At 36.3% G+C, this 14,869-nt stretch overlaps 1 protein-coding gene across 6 annotated transcripts in view; it reads right to left on the bottom strand.

The window, feature by feature from the left end:
* Window positions 1-14,869, bottom strand: part of ulk4 (unc-51 like kinase 4) — a 213,579-nt gene that overhangs the window by 182,889 nt on the left and 15,821 nt on the right. For all 6 annotated transcript variants that reach the window (XM_073871895.1, XM_073871898.1, XM_073871899.1 and 3 more), the window contains exons 10-18: window positions 14,201-14,295; window positions 12,415-12,487; window positions 12,133-12,199; window positions 11,546-11,653; window positions 11,349-11,409; window positions 9,041-9,234; window positions 7,872-7,918; window positions 5,895-5,973; window positions 344-451 (exon numbers count right to left, since the gene is read on the bottom strand). In XM_073871895.1, the coding sequence (XP_073727996.1) occupies window positions 344-451; window positions 5,895-5,973; window positions 7,872-7,918; window positions 9,041-9,234; window positions 11,349-11,409; window positions 11,546-11,653; window positions 12,133-12,199; window positions 12,415-12,487; window positions 14,201-14,295 (832 nt within the window). The remainder of the gene's footprint in view (window positions 1-343; window positions 452-5,894; window positions 5,974-7,871; window positions 7,919-9,040; window positions 9,235-11,348; window positions 11,410-11,545; window positions 11,654-12,132; window positions 12,200-12,414; window positions 12,488-14,200; window positions 14,296-14,869) is intronic.

Raw genomic sequence — 14,869 nt, 5'->3', positions numbered from 1 at the left:
TTTTAAAGGGGATGAGAGCTGAGACTCTCATTGGTTTATTGCACGTTACGCCCAAAACACACCCATCATTTATTACGAGAATAGGAACAACCCTTTTAGGCACAAACCATTTTTTCCGTTGTTAAATTAGCAAAAGTGGCATCGGACACGCCCGTTTAGATTGTGCGCTTTAGACAATTAGATCGTTAAAATAGGGCCCATAGTGTTACAAGCCCTTAGTTTTTAGTTGACTGCTTCAGTGCGCCTATACCTTCACATGCAAAAAATACATGCAGGGGCCCAGTTATAAAATACAAAACTCACAGCTAAAACGTTGAAGGGCATTTTCAGCTAATTGTTGTACCTGTGTGGCGATGACATAGAGCAGCTCCCCTAGTGGTGGAATCAAGCACTGCTTCAGTTTGCTGCTCCTGAAGTTCTCTCGTATCAGCTCTGTAAACATGGCCACCGCCTGAGGAACAAAACACACACACGTTAAACATCTAAAGTTAATAATCTGCATTATGTAATGGCCTGACGAGTGCAATATTAATTTCTAAGAAAATCAAGCAGACCCAGAGCACTTTTGAGTCAACGCTGTTGACTTAAAGCGAACCGCAGTCAGACCTCAAATATCTCTCAGAAAACATTCAAGAGATTCTTAAGTAGATTCCCAAAAGTTTCTTTGCACTTCATGGCAAGGACAAACACACACACATACACACAGACAGAGCTCTGGTCTTTCCATTAGCATTTTATCATCTTTTCTGAGTGCTCAGATGACAGTATATACTGTATGCATCTCTCTCTGCAGTCGCTCTCTCAGTAGGGTGCTATGCAAATGGGCCCTCTGTAGCACTGTGGCCCCGTGACTGTTAAAGTCTCATAAGTGATGACTTCGTAGGGAACAGATGTTGGCGGCTATGTTTGATGACTCTTGGCAGTGAGAGACACGCAGCGATGATTCCCGTTACACCGGAAGAAACAAACAAGGCTAAGCTGTTTTATTCAGCTGTACACATGCAAATAATGTATCATTACGATCAACACACACACAAACACACACGTACACTATCCTGCTTTAGAAAACATCATTATCACTGACATGCACTGATACCCTGCAGTGGCATGTATTAGAGGGTTTAAGATGCCACGCTGGAGAAGACCTGCAGGATTTTCACATGCTCGACCTGAAATCAGGTTTGGGTTTAAACTAAGAATCAGGGTAGACTGAAATTGATCCTCGTTGAGGTATTTTTGGATCCATTATATTAACCCTAATTATTATTGCGCTGTGCATCCCGTTTGTGTGCTATCCTTAACACAAACAAAGGTAATCCAATCCCCCATCTCTGTTTTGGTTAAATATTTAATCTCCTCCTTTTAATCATGATTTGACTTTAATAGGGTCTTATGTTTAAAGCACAGCTGTCTGTGTTTATATATCTGCACTTTATTAGCTCTGATCAGCCAGATACAGACATGCATGTGGGTGTTACATGCATGACAGGCTGTGCATATTAATTAATACACTAAAATGTTTCACATTTCAGAAACGCTTGCATTCATACATGTAAGACAAAACCTGATTTCGTTGGTCATATCCATCCATATACAACTTATAAAGTGATCAATTCGTTTGGTACACAAATACAAATTTGTATAATAATGTAATAAAGTATTGTGTAAATCCGTATTGTGATATATTTCGAAATATAACACTAGGAAAATAGTGGGCGTGGCTTATGTTGAATTAAAAACTATAAAACGTTTTATACAAGCATGTACAGAAAATGTCAATCCCTCTACGACTTTACTGCTTGTTTTGATGGCTATTAAATTGAAATACACCATCATACTAAATGTTAAAAACAACCAGCTATTTATTCATAGATTTCCATTAATAATATAGGAGAAGAGGCACAAAGGAGAGGTGCATAGGGAAATGATCTCAGATCTGATCAGGCGAATCAATATTATTCATCAAGTCGGTGAGACAAACACTGTCAAACAGTTTCTCAGACATCCAGCGGGCGAGTCAGGCAGAAACAGAGTGCCCTTGATACTCTCTCACTGGTTTCCAATCACACTGATACTCTCGTGTGCCACTTAAAATTCAACTCTGAAAATTCCCTCCCTCCGGCACAGATGGCGATGCCTTTATGCGCTGACAGAATCTGGATTTTTAATACGTTTCTCTATGAAATATATATGGACGAAGTAACTTTAAAGTAACTAGTAAAAATGAAACTGGTTCATCCCTGTGGTGCCACTTTTGGACGACTGCACTGTAATTCTTAGTGGAGTGTAAATGGGATTGGTCAGGGGAGATACTGTCGGGCTCTAGTGAGGGTAACTGTGAATTTAGGCTAGGGGCGCGGGGGATTGTTGGAGCCAAGGACAATGATTAATTTACCACTTCATTAGACTAGTGTTCAAGACAGACAGACACCGAGGGTCTCGGAGCGGATTAGACAGCTGTAAGAACGACAGGGAGATGGAGAGAGAAACTTTTCTGCTCTACCTGTAATTCTGTAATTTCCTGCCTTCTGCATCAAGCCCCTGTGCGATGTCTATTAATAGAAGCTTTTATCGTTGCCATGACGACGAATTAGCCCAAGTTTCTTTAAGATGCTGGATGGAGAAACTATAGGGCTATAGGGATACTCTTATTGCAACCCTTACAGCTCTTATATAATTTTCATTTTAACACGAACCGTACTTAGTACATAATGTACTCAATCGTATGTTGTTCTAAAGCCACATGCTGTTTTTTAATGCAAACAAGAAATAAAAAAAAAATCATTATGCAACTCTCGCAATATTAGTCATGTTTTATATTTTAAACAAGAAAAATATACATGCGTTATGGATGTGGCAAAAAGGGAAAGTTTTTGGGAGACTATATCTATAGTAATTATGTGAATTCGAATGCACAAAGCACAAGCAATAATATCCAACAAATGGAAAAGGGACGGCTCTTCAAAGATTGGAGATTATAGTATTTATTTTATTTAAATTTTCATGTGCGCATTTATGAGAAAGAAACATGGATGTGACATTTCTACGTTATGGATGTGACATTTCCGAAAGCTGCACTAACATAACTATGGAAAATAACTAGGACATTTTTTGTCTAAACTTAAACAGAGATGTCATACTGGTATTTAAGTCACCAAATTTTGACATCTGTGATATAAGTACGGTTAAAAACTTTTTGCATTTGCATGAAATTGCTCAGGATCATTTTGCCACATATTAATTGAAAAAATAATCGGGATTACAATTACAGGTGAAACAATTACATAATTACCAAAAGCCTTAACTCTTTCCCCACCATTGACGAGTTATCATTATGAATTAAGAGAAAACATTTCCCTGCCAGTGATGCTTTTTAGGATGAGTTTTTATGGTAATCTGTAATTCCGCTATTATCCACTAGATGGATCTTACCCAACTTATAAAAACTGAAGCAAAAACTAATTTAACAGCATTTTAAACCCAGTGCATGTTTTGATCATTGTTTCTGAACTGATCTCTAACAAAATTGCTTTACAAAAATGCAATTATTTGCTCAAATTTTGTATTTTTGAAGAAATCTACCCATATTTAAGAGAACAAATAAAGATTGGATGAAAAGTTCCCATGTTGTTTGTTTGTTTGAAAGCAGAGGGTCTGTTCTTTCATTTGATATATTTGTATGTTTATATATTTATTTTTAAGACAATTTTCCTGATAGGCATTTTGTGAGTTTTTATGGTAATCTGTAATTCCGCTATTATCCACTAGATGGATCTTACCCAACTTATAAAAACTAAGGCAAAAACTAATTTAACAGCATTTTAAACATAGTGTATGTTTTTATCATTGTTCTGAACTGATCTCTAACAAAATTGCTTTATTATAAATTATTTTGCTCAAATTTTGTATTTCTGAAGAATCTACCCATATTTAAGAGAACAAATAAAGATTGGATGAAAAGTTCCCATTTTGTTTGTTTGTTTGAAAGCAGAGGGTCTGTTCTTTCATTTGATATATTTGTATGTTTATATGTTTACATATTTTATAAAAACTGAAGCAAAAACTAATTTAACACCATTTTAAACCCAGTGTATGTTTTGATCATTGTTCTGAACTGATCTCTAACAAAATTGCTTTATTATACATTATTTTGCTCATATTTTGTATTTTTTTAAGAAATCTACCCATATTTAAGAGAACAAATAAAGATTGGATGAAAAGTTCCCATGTTGTTTGTTTGTTTGAAAGCAGAGGGTCTGTTCTTTCATTTGATGTGTGTTGATGTTTGTATGTTTATATATTTATACAAGACATTTTTAAGACAATTTTCCTGGAAGGCATTTTATGAAACTTTTCTGAAAATCACTAAAAATGCTGGTGGGCAACTTAAAAAAAAATGCTGGCGGAGAAAGAGTTAATTACAGCTACAGTATTCATTTTTGCTGATTTCTGTGCATTTCGGTGATCAGAGTGGTGAATCTGAGATTTTAAAATTGATAAGTTGACGTGCCCTTGAGCCATTCGTTTTAGATTTTTACTAACAACATAACCTCCATAATTATTTATTATTTACATTATTTTATTTAGTTTTGAATGTTTAGAATTTACCATGCAGCTGCTTCACAGAAAGTTATAAAACATTTCAAAACTTAAAATCAATTTAAAATCAATTAACCGGCAATAGTAATAGCAATGACAATATTAAGGTGAATAAACAGCAATTATGATTTGTCATAATCGTGCAGTCTACGCTGACATACTATTTTTCAATCTGGACGCAAGCTTCCCCAGAGGTAAAGATCTGTAAATAACTAACATTTCTGCCGCACTAGCCAAGACTTGGCATATGTGCTTTGCTATTTATGGTTTGGGAATTACTATGAAAGTTTAAGAAGTCTAAATAACAGTGTATGAGTTTGAAATAACACGACTGATGAGTAAATGATGAGTGATGAGTGTAAATTTCTGTGTGACATGTACATTAAATTTAAATTTACATTAAACGTCTATCCAAAACAACATCTAATGCACTACAGTACAAGATATCCAGTACATTAAATTAGTATTTGTGTCCCCATAGATCGAACCCTTGACCTTTTAAGCTGGTAAAGCAATGCCCTACCACAGTTCAATAATGACTTTAACGAAAAACCTGTCAATATAACTTAATAATATTCTCTAAATGAACAAAACCAGGGTCAAGGCCCTCTAGTGTGCAGGGGAACCAGAAGAAAGCAGCTCTGCTCTTCTCTCAGCAATGAAAGCAAAGCCAAGAGAGAAATCGCCATGACAGGAACGACGGCTCAGACACAGAACCCCTGTAGAGCACCGGGAAGAGAGACGGTCACCCCGAGCTTTCTTCAATACTGACCCACTGTGACCAAGACAGTGAGAAACCATGGAGGATTTTCCCGAGAAGCTACAGCGCATGAATCTGTATTGTGAAAACGCTCGTAGAAAACCAATGTTTCGGCCGCGCTAGGTTACGACGATCGGCCATTTTGTGCCGCTGTCCGCAAGCAGCACGAGTAGAGCTGCGAAATCCTCCATTAACAAAGAAGTGAGGAAGTTAGTGGGGAAGTACAGCAGAACATAAAATTAACCTTAAGAGTGAAAGTATTTGAATGCACAACACAGACCACTATTTTTGACTGCCTATAATAAAAGACAATAATAGACAAAAGCTTGATTGGCTTTTTAAAAATCGATTTTATGTGCTCTTTATTGGAAGCTGAAAAATGATTTTCGTTTGGCACACAGTTTCTCCATAGAGAAGGAGGTAAGAATAAGCAAACACAGTAAAGCTACAGTGACACCTGCTGGTCACTTCAGACACGTTTCATAAATCATTTTTAAGCATGGACGTCTAGGATGGTTACACAATGTGCACTTACCTCTGTGATAGGAACGTCTTCTCTCAGTTCTGTGCAATGGGAGGCCAGCAACCCAATGACCCTCATCACTTTGCTCTTTCTACACACAAAATAAATCAACAAAAGTGTTTTTTACAACAATGTGCCTTTAAATGCATATGATATGCTTTAACTATGATAATAAAGGAGTTCCAGTCCTTGATTCTGATTGGTCAATAGCTGTGTTTTATTTACGATAAAACACAGCTACGACTGCTGCTGCACCCAACGATTCTGTGCATCACTGCGCAGCAGCCTTAGCAACATTAACATTTGCAAAACATTTGGTTGCTGTCAGTCAATGACTATTTTTTCCAGCGGAAAATATATAAAAATATTAATAAATATATAATAATTGTATACTTTACTTATTGCTTACTTATAACACAACTCTCTGGAATGCTTAATTCTGATTGGTCAGTGCATAATATTCATTGATATCAACAATCTAGAAATAATTTTGCAGCCTTATCTGGTTACTGCTAGTCAGTTGCAGATGCGGTTTAATACTTCCATAAAAAGTCTATATAAATATGTATAATTATTAACATACATGAGATTGGTTAATAAATGATTCATCCAAACTCCATTTTGTCTTGTTTAAATTTCATGTCTTGACTTAAAGCTGCTGGGAAATGTTTTTTTCCTAACATAAGGTTTGCATTTGTTAAATATAAGCTAATTAAATAAGCAGAATAATGTACAGTAAATGCAAGCCTGGCTGTATATTATCATTTACTTATCAGTAATGTCCAAATACTTTCAGTGCATCTTTAATGTATTGCAGAGGATTTTCTTTTTCCGGGTGCATCATCACGACTATTGGTCCTCCTAGTTGTCAATCAGGAGTGTTGCGCAATTGCATTTTTTTTTTAATTAAATTAAAATTCGAGAAAATCGTCCGCTACACCTTTAACATTTTGTATGGTATCAACCAAAATCTGTGTATTCTATAAGCACTACCATATACTCATTTTAAAAATATTTAACAGCTAGATGTGCCAGGGAATTGTTCAAAATTAAAAAAAAAGTGAAGCTGTCATCAACATTCTGCCTTTTGTGTTTAATACAAGTAAGAAAGTCACAATTCGGGCCAAAATGAGGGTGAGTAAATGATAACTTAACTTTTCATTTTAAGATTAACTGTTTCTTTAAAGGGCACCTATTGTGCAAAATCCACTTAGGACATAAATGTGTGTTGGCAGTGCATGAACACAACAACCATACAATAAAAAAATATATTTTTTAATCCTCATGAAACTAAAGCAAGTTCATTAGACATGCTGTTTTAAATCTGTTGTTAATGTGATGTCACACTGATAAAGCCCCGCCCACTGCCACTGACTGACAGTCCTCCATTACAATAGTTTCCACCCTCTACAGCTAGCTGTACGCGTTCATCCATATCTAAAAAGTGAGATACTATTGTCTCAGACTGTGTTCACAGGAATCAGATCTGTTTTACCTAAAAGTGCTCACTGCTCACCAAAACAGCGTGTTTTTGCTCCCACCCAAACAGGGGCATTTTAGACATGCTATAATAAATTATCTGTGGGGTATTTTGAGCAGAGACTTTCTGGGCTATTACATCTAGTAAAAATTGGCATAATATGTGCCCTTTAAATAAACAGACTATGTAAGACTGGTATTCAATGTTATTAAGTGCTAAAGGTGTCCTATCGGTTGCTTGGTGACTGTAGTGTGGAGACAGTTTCGGTATGCCGGTGAGAGGCCAGTGAGACACATGCCTGTCATTCCTTCCATTTACAGCCACAGGGACAGAGAGGAAGGGGCTACCAATACATCTCTCAGACTAGCCAGTAATGACATCCGACAATACTGCTAGTCTGTCTGTCAGGACGAATTATTTATTTGTTTTTTGTGAAGCAATGAAACTATAGATTACGCAGAAATAAAAGCAGATTCAAAATATTTAAATATTTAAAAAGTAACACCTACATATCCCAGTTAGGAGCATGTCGCATCTGTTGAACCAGCACAGGAAACTGTATCAGAGAGAGAGAGAGAGAGAGAGCAAGCATTAATATACGTATATATACATAAACATATATATATATATATATATATATATATATATATATATATATATATATATATATATATATATATATATATATATATATATATATATATACACACACATATATATATATATATATATTAGGGCTGTCAAAAGATTAATCGCGATTAATCGCATCCAAAATAAAAGTTTGTGTTTACAAAACATGTGTGTGTAAATATTATGTATATATAAATACACACACATTAATGTGTATATTTACAATATATTTGCATTTATATACTGTAAATACATTTATAGAATTTTTATTATATAGAAATATATATTTTTTATGTAGAAATATAACCAATTTTTCTTAAATATATACATGACAGTGTGTGTTTTTATATATAAATAATAATTATACACACTACACACACATATGTTATGTAAACACAAACTTTTATTTTGGATGCGATTAATCGCGATTAATCTTTTGGCAGCCCTAATATATATACACACATATATATATATATATATATATATATATATATATATATATATAATCATAAAGCCCCTAATGTTTTGTTTTTGAGGAACTCCCTGTCCTGATATCATTATTATAAGAGAAAACAGGCAAGGGAGTATACTGTACAGGCCATACGCAGATTAAACTGGTAATTGTGGTGGGACACCTGGTGGCCAAAAAGGAAAAAAACGTTGCAATTGTTTATAACAGAAGCTCTCTTGATTTAACGTTCAAGTATAACACGGTAAAATCTAACATTTCGGCCAGACAGAATCAATTCTTGTGATCACAGTCTCCACTGATGAAAGCACAGGAAGAGGAAGCACATTTGCAGACAGGCATTCATTGAGACGCCCATTCTTTGGCTTACAGGCTATTGTTTTACTTCCCTCATTCCTGAACCAACCAACCCACTCCCAATCATCTACACCCTTCATAATACCAGCAAAAGAAAGGAACTAATGCATACATTTATCAAAGTACAAAATGTGACCCTAGAGCTGCTGTATTTAATTCTTCATGTCTTGATTTTTAGCATACGTTTTCGCAAAGCATTCCAAAAGATCTCATGTGTCTCACCAGCTGAGAGTGTATGAGGCGTGTAGCTGTCTCTCTGTGGTTACAGACGGTGCACAGGTAGCAGAGCAGATTAAGTTTAGTGCGTGATGCCGTGGCGCTGCCTGATCCAGCCCGGTCCACTGACTCCAGAACAGCACACACCTGCTGCAGGAACTGACACCAATCCTCTGAGCTCAGAGAGGACAAACGTTCAGCTGAGGACAGATAGAACATTTCACCTCAGTTGTATGTGCAATTTGTAGTTTCTACTGTTTCGTCTTTAAAACTAGGTGTCAAATATAAAAAATAAGCATGAATAAATAGAATTTACTCAAATCTCTTTAACTAACATAAATATAAAGAAAAATTTACAATTTCTATCCCAGTGAGGTAATACTGGTTTCAGGCAAGCTGTCTAAAGTTCCCAATCTCATTTCAATGGTTGAGTCAAGTTTATACTTTTTAAAGAGAAGGAACTATGCATAGTTTACTTAAAGGGACACTCCACTTTTTTTGAAAATATGCTAATTTTTCAGCTCCCCTAGAGTAAAAAATTCGATTTTTACCTATTTTTCCTGTTTAAAACTTGACTCGTCTGTAGTTACCTTGTGTACTAAGACCGACAGAAAATTAAAAGTTGCAATTTTCTAGGCCGATATCCCTAGAAACTATACTCTTATTTTGGCGTAATAATCAAGGACTTTGCTGCTGTAACATGGCTGCAGGAGGCGCAATGATATTGCTTTGTGCCCGAAAATAGTCCCCTGCTATTAAAAGATACTAATGCTGTGTTTACACCAGCCGCGGTAGAGGCGTGAAGCGTGAGTGATTTCAATGTTAAGTCAATGTGAAGACGCAAAATGCACAAAAAGCAACATTCGCGTGTACTGTGCAAGGCCCTCAATTCCCGACATTCGCACGAACTAGACACGCGAATGAGGCGTTTGGCTCAGCGCGGAAGACACGATTCCGCCTCGTTCTCGCGAATGGTGCGAATTGAGCGCCTTGCACAGTACGCACGAATGTTGCTTTTTGTGCATTTTGCATTTGACACGAATTTGCGGCTGACGTCCGAGTTGAATAATTTATTTTCCCCCTATAGTAATGTCACCAAATGAAGAGTTTCGTTGCAAAACGAGATAACCGTTTTTTTAATTGTTCAGAAATCACGTTTTTTGGTTGTGCATTCCAATTAATTTCAATGCAACTGCAGTTGGTTTGTTTTGATTTAAAACCTTCATAACTTAAAAAATACAGCTAAGTAGCACCATAAAACAAAATAATTACATGATAACATAATAATAAACATGTTTTGACAAAAATGTTAAAAAATGGATTTATCTCGTTTTGCAATGAAACTCTTCAAATACAAACCGGTAACTCTCTCGATAAATACACAATCAACATCATTCATGTTGCAAACAGACAACTGCATAGCACTTGCCCCTCCCACAAGAAGCGGATTTTGCCTCTGACGCGCATCAAATGCTTGCTTCTTTTTTTAATGCATTCAAACTGTTCAAGCGGCAAACTAGTCGCGGTAGACGCGATTTTGACACCTGAACGCGGTTGGTGTAAACGCAGCATAAGGGGACCATTTTCGGGCAGTACGTACTACGTAGTATCATTGCGCCTCCTGCAACCAATTTACAGCAGCAAAGTCCTTGATTATTACACCAGAATGGGAGTATAGTTCATCATAGCCATATCTGCCTAGAAAATCGCAACTTTTCATTTTCCGTTGGTCTTAGTACACGATGTAACTGAAGAAGGGTCAAGTTTTATAAAGAAAAAAAAAGAAAACTCTTTGGTTATTTTTTTTTTGACGTGATGCTAATGGTCTAATCAGATTCAATGGATTATGCTAAGCTATGCTAAAAGTGGTACCGCCAGACCCGGAGATCAGCTGAATGGATTCCAAAACGGTACAAATCAAATGTTTAACTCTATAGGGGAGCTGAAAAAAGTGGAGTGTCCCTTTAAAGGCGGAGTCCATGATGTTTGAAAGCCAATGTTGATATTTGAAATCACCTAAACAAACACGCCCCTACCCCAATAGAATCTGGACCTTCTGTTGATAGACCCGCCCCACACATACGCAACCCGGCATTTGATTAGATTTGATTGGCTATAAGTGTGTTTTGGTAGTCGGCCCGTCTCCTTTTCCAACGCGTTTTTCAAACATTGTGGACTCCGCCTTTAAAGCTTTCTCTGTATGGTAATAGAAGTTGAATTTAACATCGACCAAATGATAGCACCTCAAATATTTGATTGTACCACAGACTATTCCTCTAAATGCCATCCACTTTGAAAAACATTCAACATTTACCTGAGTGTGCGGGTACACAAAGTGTTTTAGGGTCGAAGCGAACTGGAGCAGCCTTTAAAATCTAAGGACAGAAAATTATAACAAACCAACTTTAGCACCTAAAAGCATTAAAAAGATCATACTGAAGTCAGACAGTGTCACACCACCAGTTGGTCTAGAGCCGGTAAATGTATGTAAATAACTAAAGGTCACTTTACCTTTGGGTTGTCCATGATAGGGGTCACTGTAAGATCACTGTCTGTGTATAAAAGAGCTTTAATGCAGGTGTTCAGGTCACTCTGCTCCTCTTCGAGGACACATGACTCCTACAGAGCACAGGAAAACACATCCATCTCATATAATACTGTTTACACGTCACTACTATAGTCAAATTCAAATTCATCATTGTGAACCTGAGATAATATAATCTGATAGTATGAGTGTAATGTTGAAAATATCCAGTAGATGGTGCTGTGTTTCAACAAAAGAGATCTAATGACATCATTACCATTGATGAACCAGAGATCAGCTGTTGGACAAGTATAAGTAAGATGACTGCTCATAGTGAGATCTTTTTGTTAGTTTTGATAAAAATAAAAATCATTTTGGAGTGTGAATAATTGTTTATGGATTTAAACTGTACTGCATAAATAAGCCACAACAACTAAAATGCATGAATGCCATGTAAATGTTGTAGGCGCAGAATAAAAATGATTTGAGTTTGCCTATTTTATTCTGACCAAAATGACCTAAAATCACAATTATGTTTTCCAAACTTTTCCTAAAACAACTTGACTGCCCTCACTTGAGTTTCAGACCCTCTGTCCTCCATCTCTCTAGCAGCTCGGCTTGTTCTTGGAGTTGGCGTGGAGCTTTTTAATCAAAGATACAAAAAATAATAATAAGTGTACTGATACTGTACCAAACAGTGAAATCTTGGCCATAGCCACACAACAAAACAACATACAAAATCTAGACAACACTGAGTTAATATAGAAAAAAACAAATATTAATAGCATTAATATATAAATGTCATTAAAGTTTATAGATAAATGTAAATCTGATAGATCTGGATATGTTGAGGTACCTGAGGAGGAAAACAGCCTCTCTGGCATCCGTGTCCAGCGCAGACTTTGGTTTAAACTCAATCACATTATCTACAAACATATTTAAGTTATTACAAAAGCCAGCACTGACCAACTACTCAATAGCAAAAAGTTATAAAAGCAGTGTGCTCCTAAATTAAACTCAACAAAAAAGAAGTTGTCAACTTGTATAGCAAATTCACAGGCACACTGTAAAAAATACTTTGCTGCCTTAAAATATTTTGTTAAATCAACTCAGATTTCCAAGTCATGTCAACAAAGATGAGTTGTCACAATTTATAAAATATAGTTGAGAAAATTCAACTTAATTTTATAAGTTATAACAACTCACCTGTAGTTATAACAACTCATCTCTAATAAAGATATAGTAGGTTGAAATGACGAGTTGATTTAACAAACATTTTTAAGGCAGCAAAGTATTTTTTACAGTGCAAGCGATTCACTAATATTAATTTGTTTTATAGCTGCTGTGTTTGTTAACACCCCAGGTGAAAAAGTAGTACACTTCCATAATTAGGGATGGGCGATATGGCCTAAAATCCATATTGCGTTATACATTGCAGCCTCTTGCGATAGCGATATGTATTGCGATATAATAATTTAAATAGACTCATTTCAGAACAGGTTACATAGACCCTTAGAAAAGCCAAACTGCTAAAAAAAGTAAGTAAAAGTAAACCGTTATGCCCAGATTAGTCTTGTTACTTCTCTTAGCTGGAACTTTTGCCTGACACACTCTACAGCAGGGGTGTCCAGACTTTTTTGTCTGGTGATCTACTTTTAAAATGATAAAGCCGACAAGATCTATCTGCTAAAAAACACAGTTAATTATTTTTATAACACTAAACACTTGAAATGCTTGTGAGGACTATACTGCATATATATATACTGCATGTTTCACAATTACTAGACCATAATGCCAATTTCGCACGTGGAGCAGCAGTTAACTTATGTGCGATCTACCAGCATTGCCGTATTGGACACCCTTGCTCTACAGAGTATATTTTCCTGCTGCTTGTTGGACGGCTTAAATCCAAATAATAGATGTTGCATCAGTCTTTTTCACGAGCTCCTCTGTTTCGCTGACGCTTTCATCCATGTTTATTCGGCTGCAGCTCGTGGCTCTAAAGTTCGCGGGTAGATTGTGTCATCAACACACATTATCGCGATAGTGCAATAGATTTAAAATCTCTATCGTATGCCAATTTTCTATCGTTTATATTGCATATCGTTTATATTGCCCATCCCTATCCATAATGTACTTAAATAGTGCTCTATTTCACACACTGATTTTGTACATAATATATGAAAAATTCATCTTTAGTATTCAATATGTTCTTTACTATTCAAGTGTACTTCTTTTTCACCTGGGACTGTCTGTCACGCAATAACCTTAAACACATATTTTTCCTTAAATGAACTGCTCTAAAAAAAACAGCAGATTAAGGTTTAATTTGAAAGTGTTTTAGTTGATGTATGGTTACATAATCCCATTCTTCCTCTGATAATGCAACAGAAATATTAACCGTGAGCAATCTAATCTCAAAGTGCAGAGAGGAGCTTGTGCATGCGATTTAATACTGTGTGCATAAATCATATGTACAGTAATGCAAGACAACAGAACATGAGCTGGAGGAGATCAAACAACTGTCATGAGTACGTGCTGAAGGACCATACACACACACACACACACAGTATTCAATACACATGCACTTTCAGACCATTTGAGCGGGGACGTGCCGACTCTCATGTCTGATGCATTATCTAAAGTGAAAGACTTGCTGAGGTTTAGGCTGCTTGGGTCAGCAGGTGCTGTCTGTGTTTCCTCCGCTGTCTGAGAGGCCACAAGGGGCGAACGTAGGCTAAAACACACATACGGTAAATACACTTAGATACTGTATATTCATGTACTGTAAAAGAGAGGATCACAATTCCTGTCATAATTATTTCAAGTGTAGATTATCATGTGTTCAAATATTTTCATTAAAAAGTGGACTATGCAGGATTCCCTCCAAATAAAACCAAAGAAGTATGGACTCATACAAAAATCTTTCATATTTTGATCCACAAGATGTGTATCGTGGTATCAACAGAAACACTGTCCGTATCCTGCATTTTTGTATTGTTTTAGGGTGATCATTACTATTTTGGATAGCAGCCTTTGGCAGGTGGGTGTGTAGCTCCCAGCCAATAGTCATTCACAGGTGAAGGCAGCAACTAGACGAAAAGCAGCTAATAAAATGATTGATGAAGCTCCAAAAAATGCAAATATAGATGGTTTTATTGGACGCATGTAAACTTCCTGTCTGTATTTATTTATCCGTCTGGTTGGCTCAAGGGAAGCCTACTAGCATGGATCAAAACTGGGTGGAGAGGTTTGGAAGTCAGGCTAGAATTGAAGGACCTGTAGCTAACATACGTGCACTGAAAAAAATT

This window comes from Misgurnus anguillicaudatus, chromosome 10 (assembly GCF_027580225.2).
Source record: "Misgurnus anguillicaudatus chromosome 10, ASM2758022v2, whole genome shotgun sequence".
Classification (NCBI taxonomy): domain Eukaryota; kingdom Metazoa; phylum Chordata; class Actinopteri; order Cypriniformes; family Cobitidae; genus Misgurnus; species Misgurnus anguillicaudatus.
The sequence above is the reverse complement of the archived record's forward strand: the minus strand, read 5'-3'. Positions and strand labels throughout refer to the sequence as shown.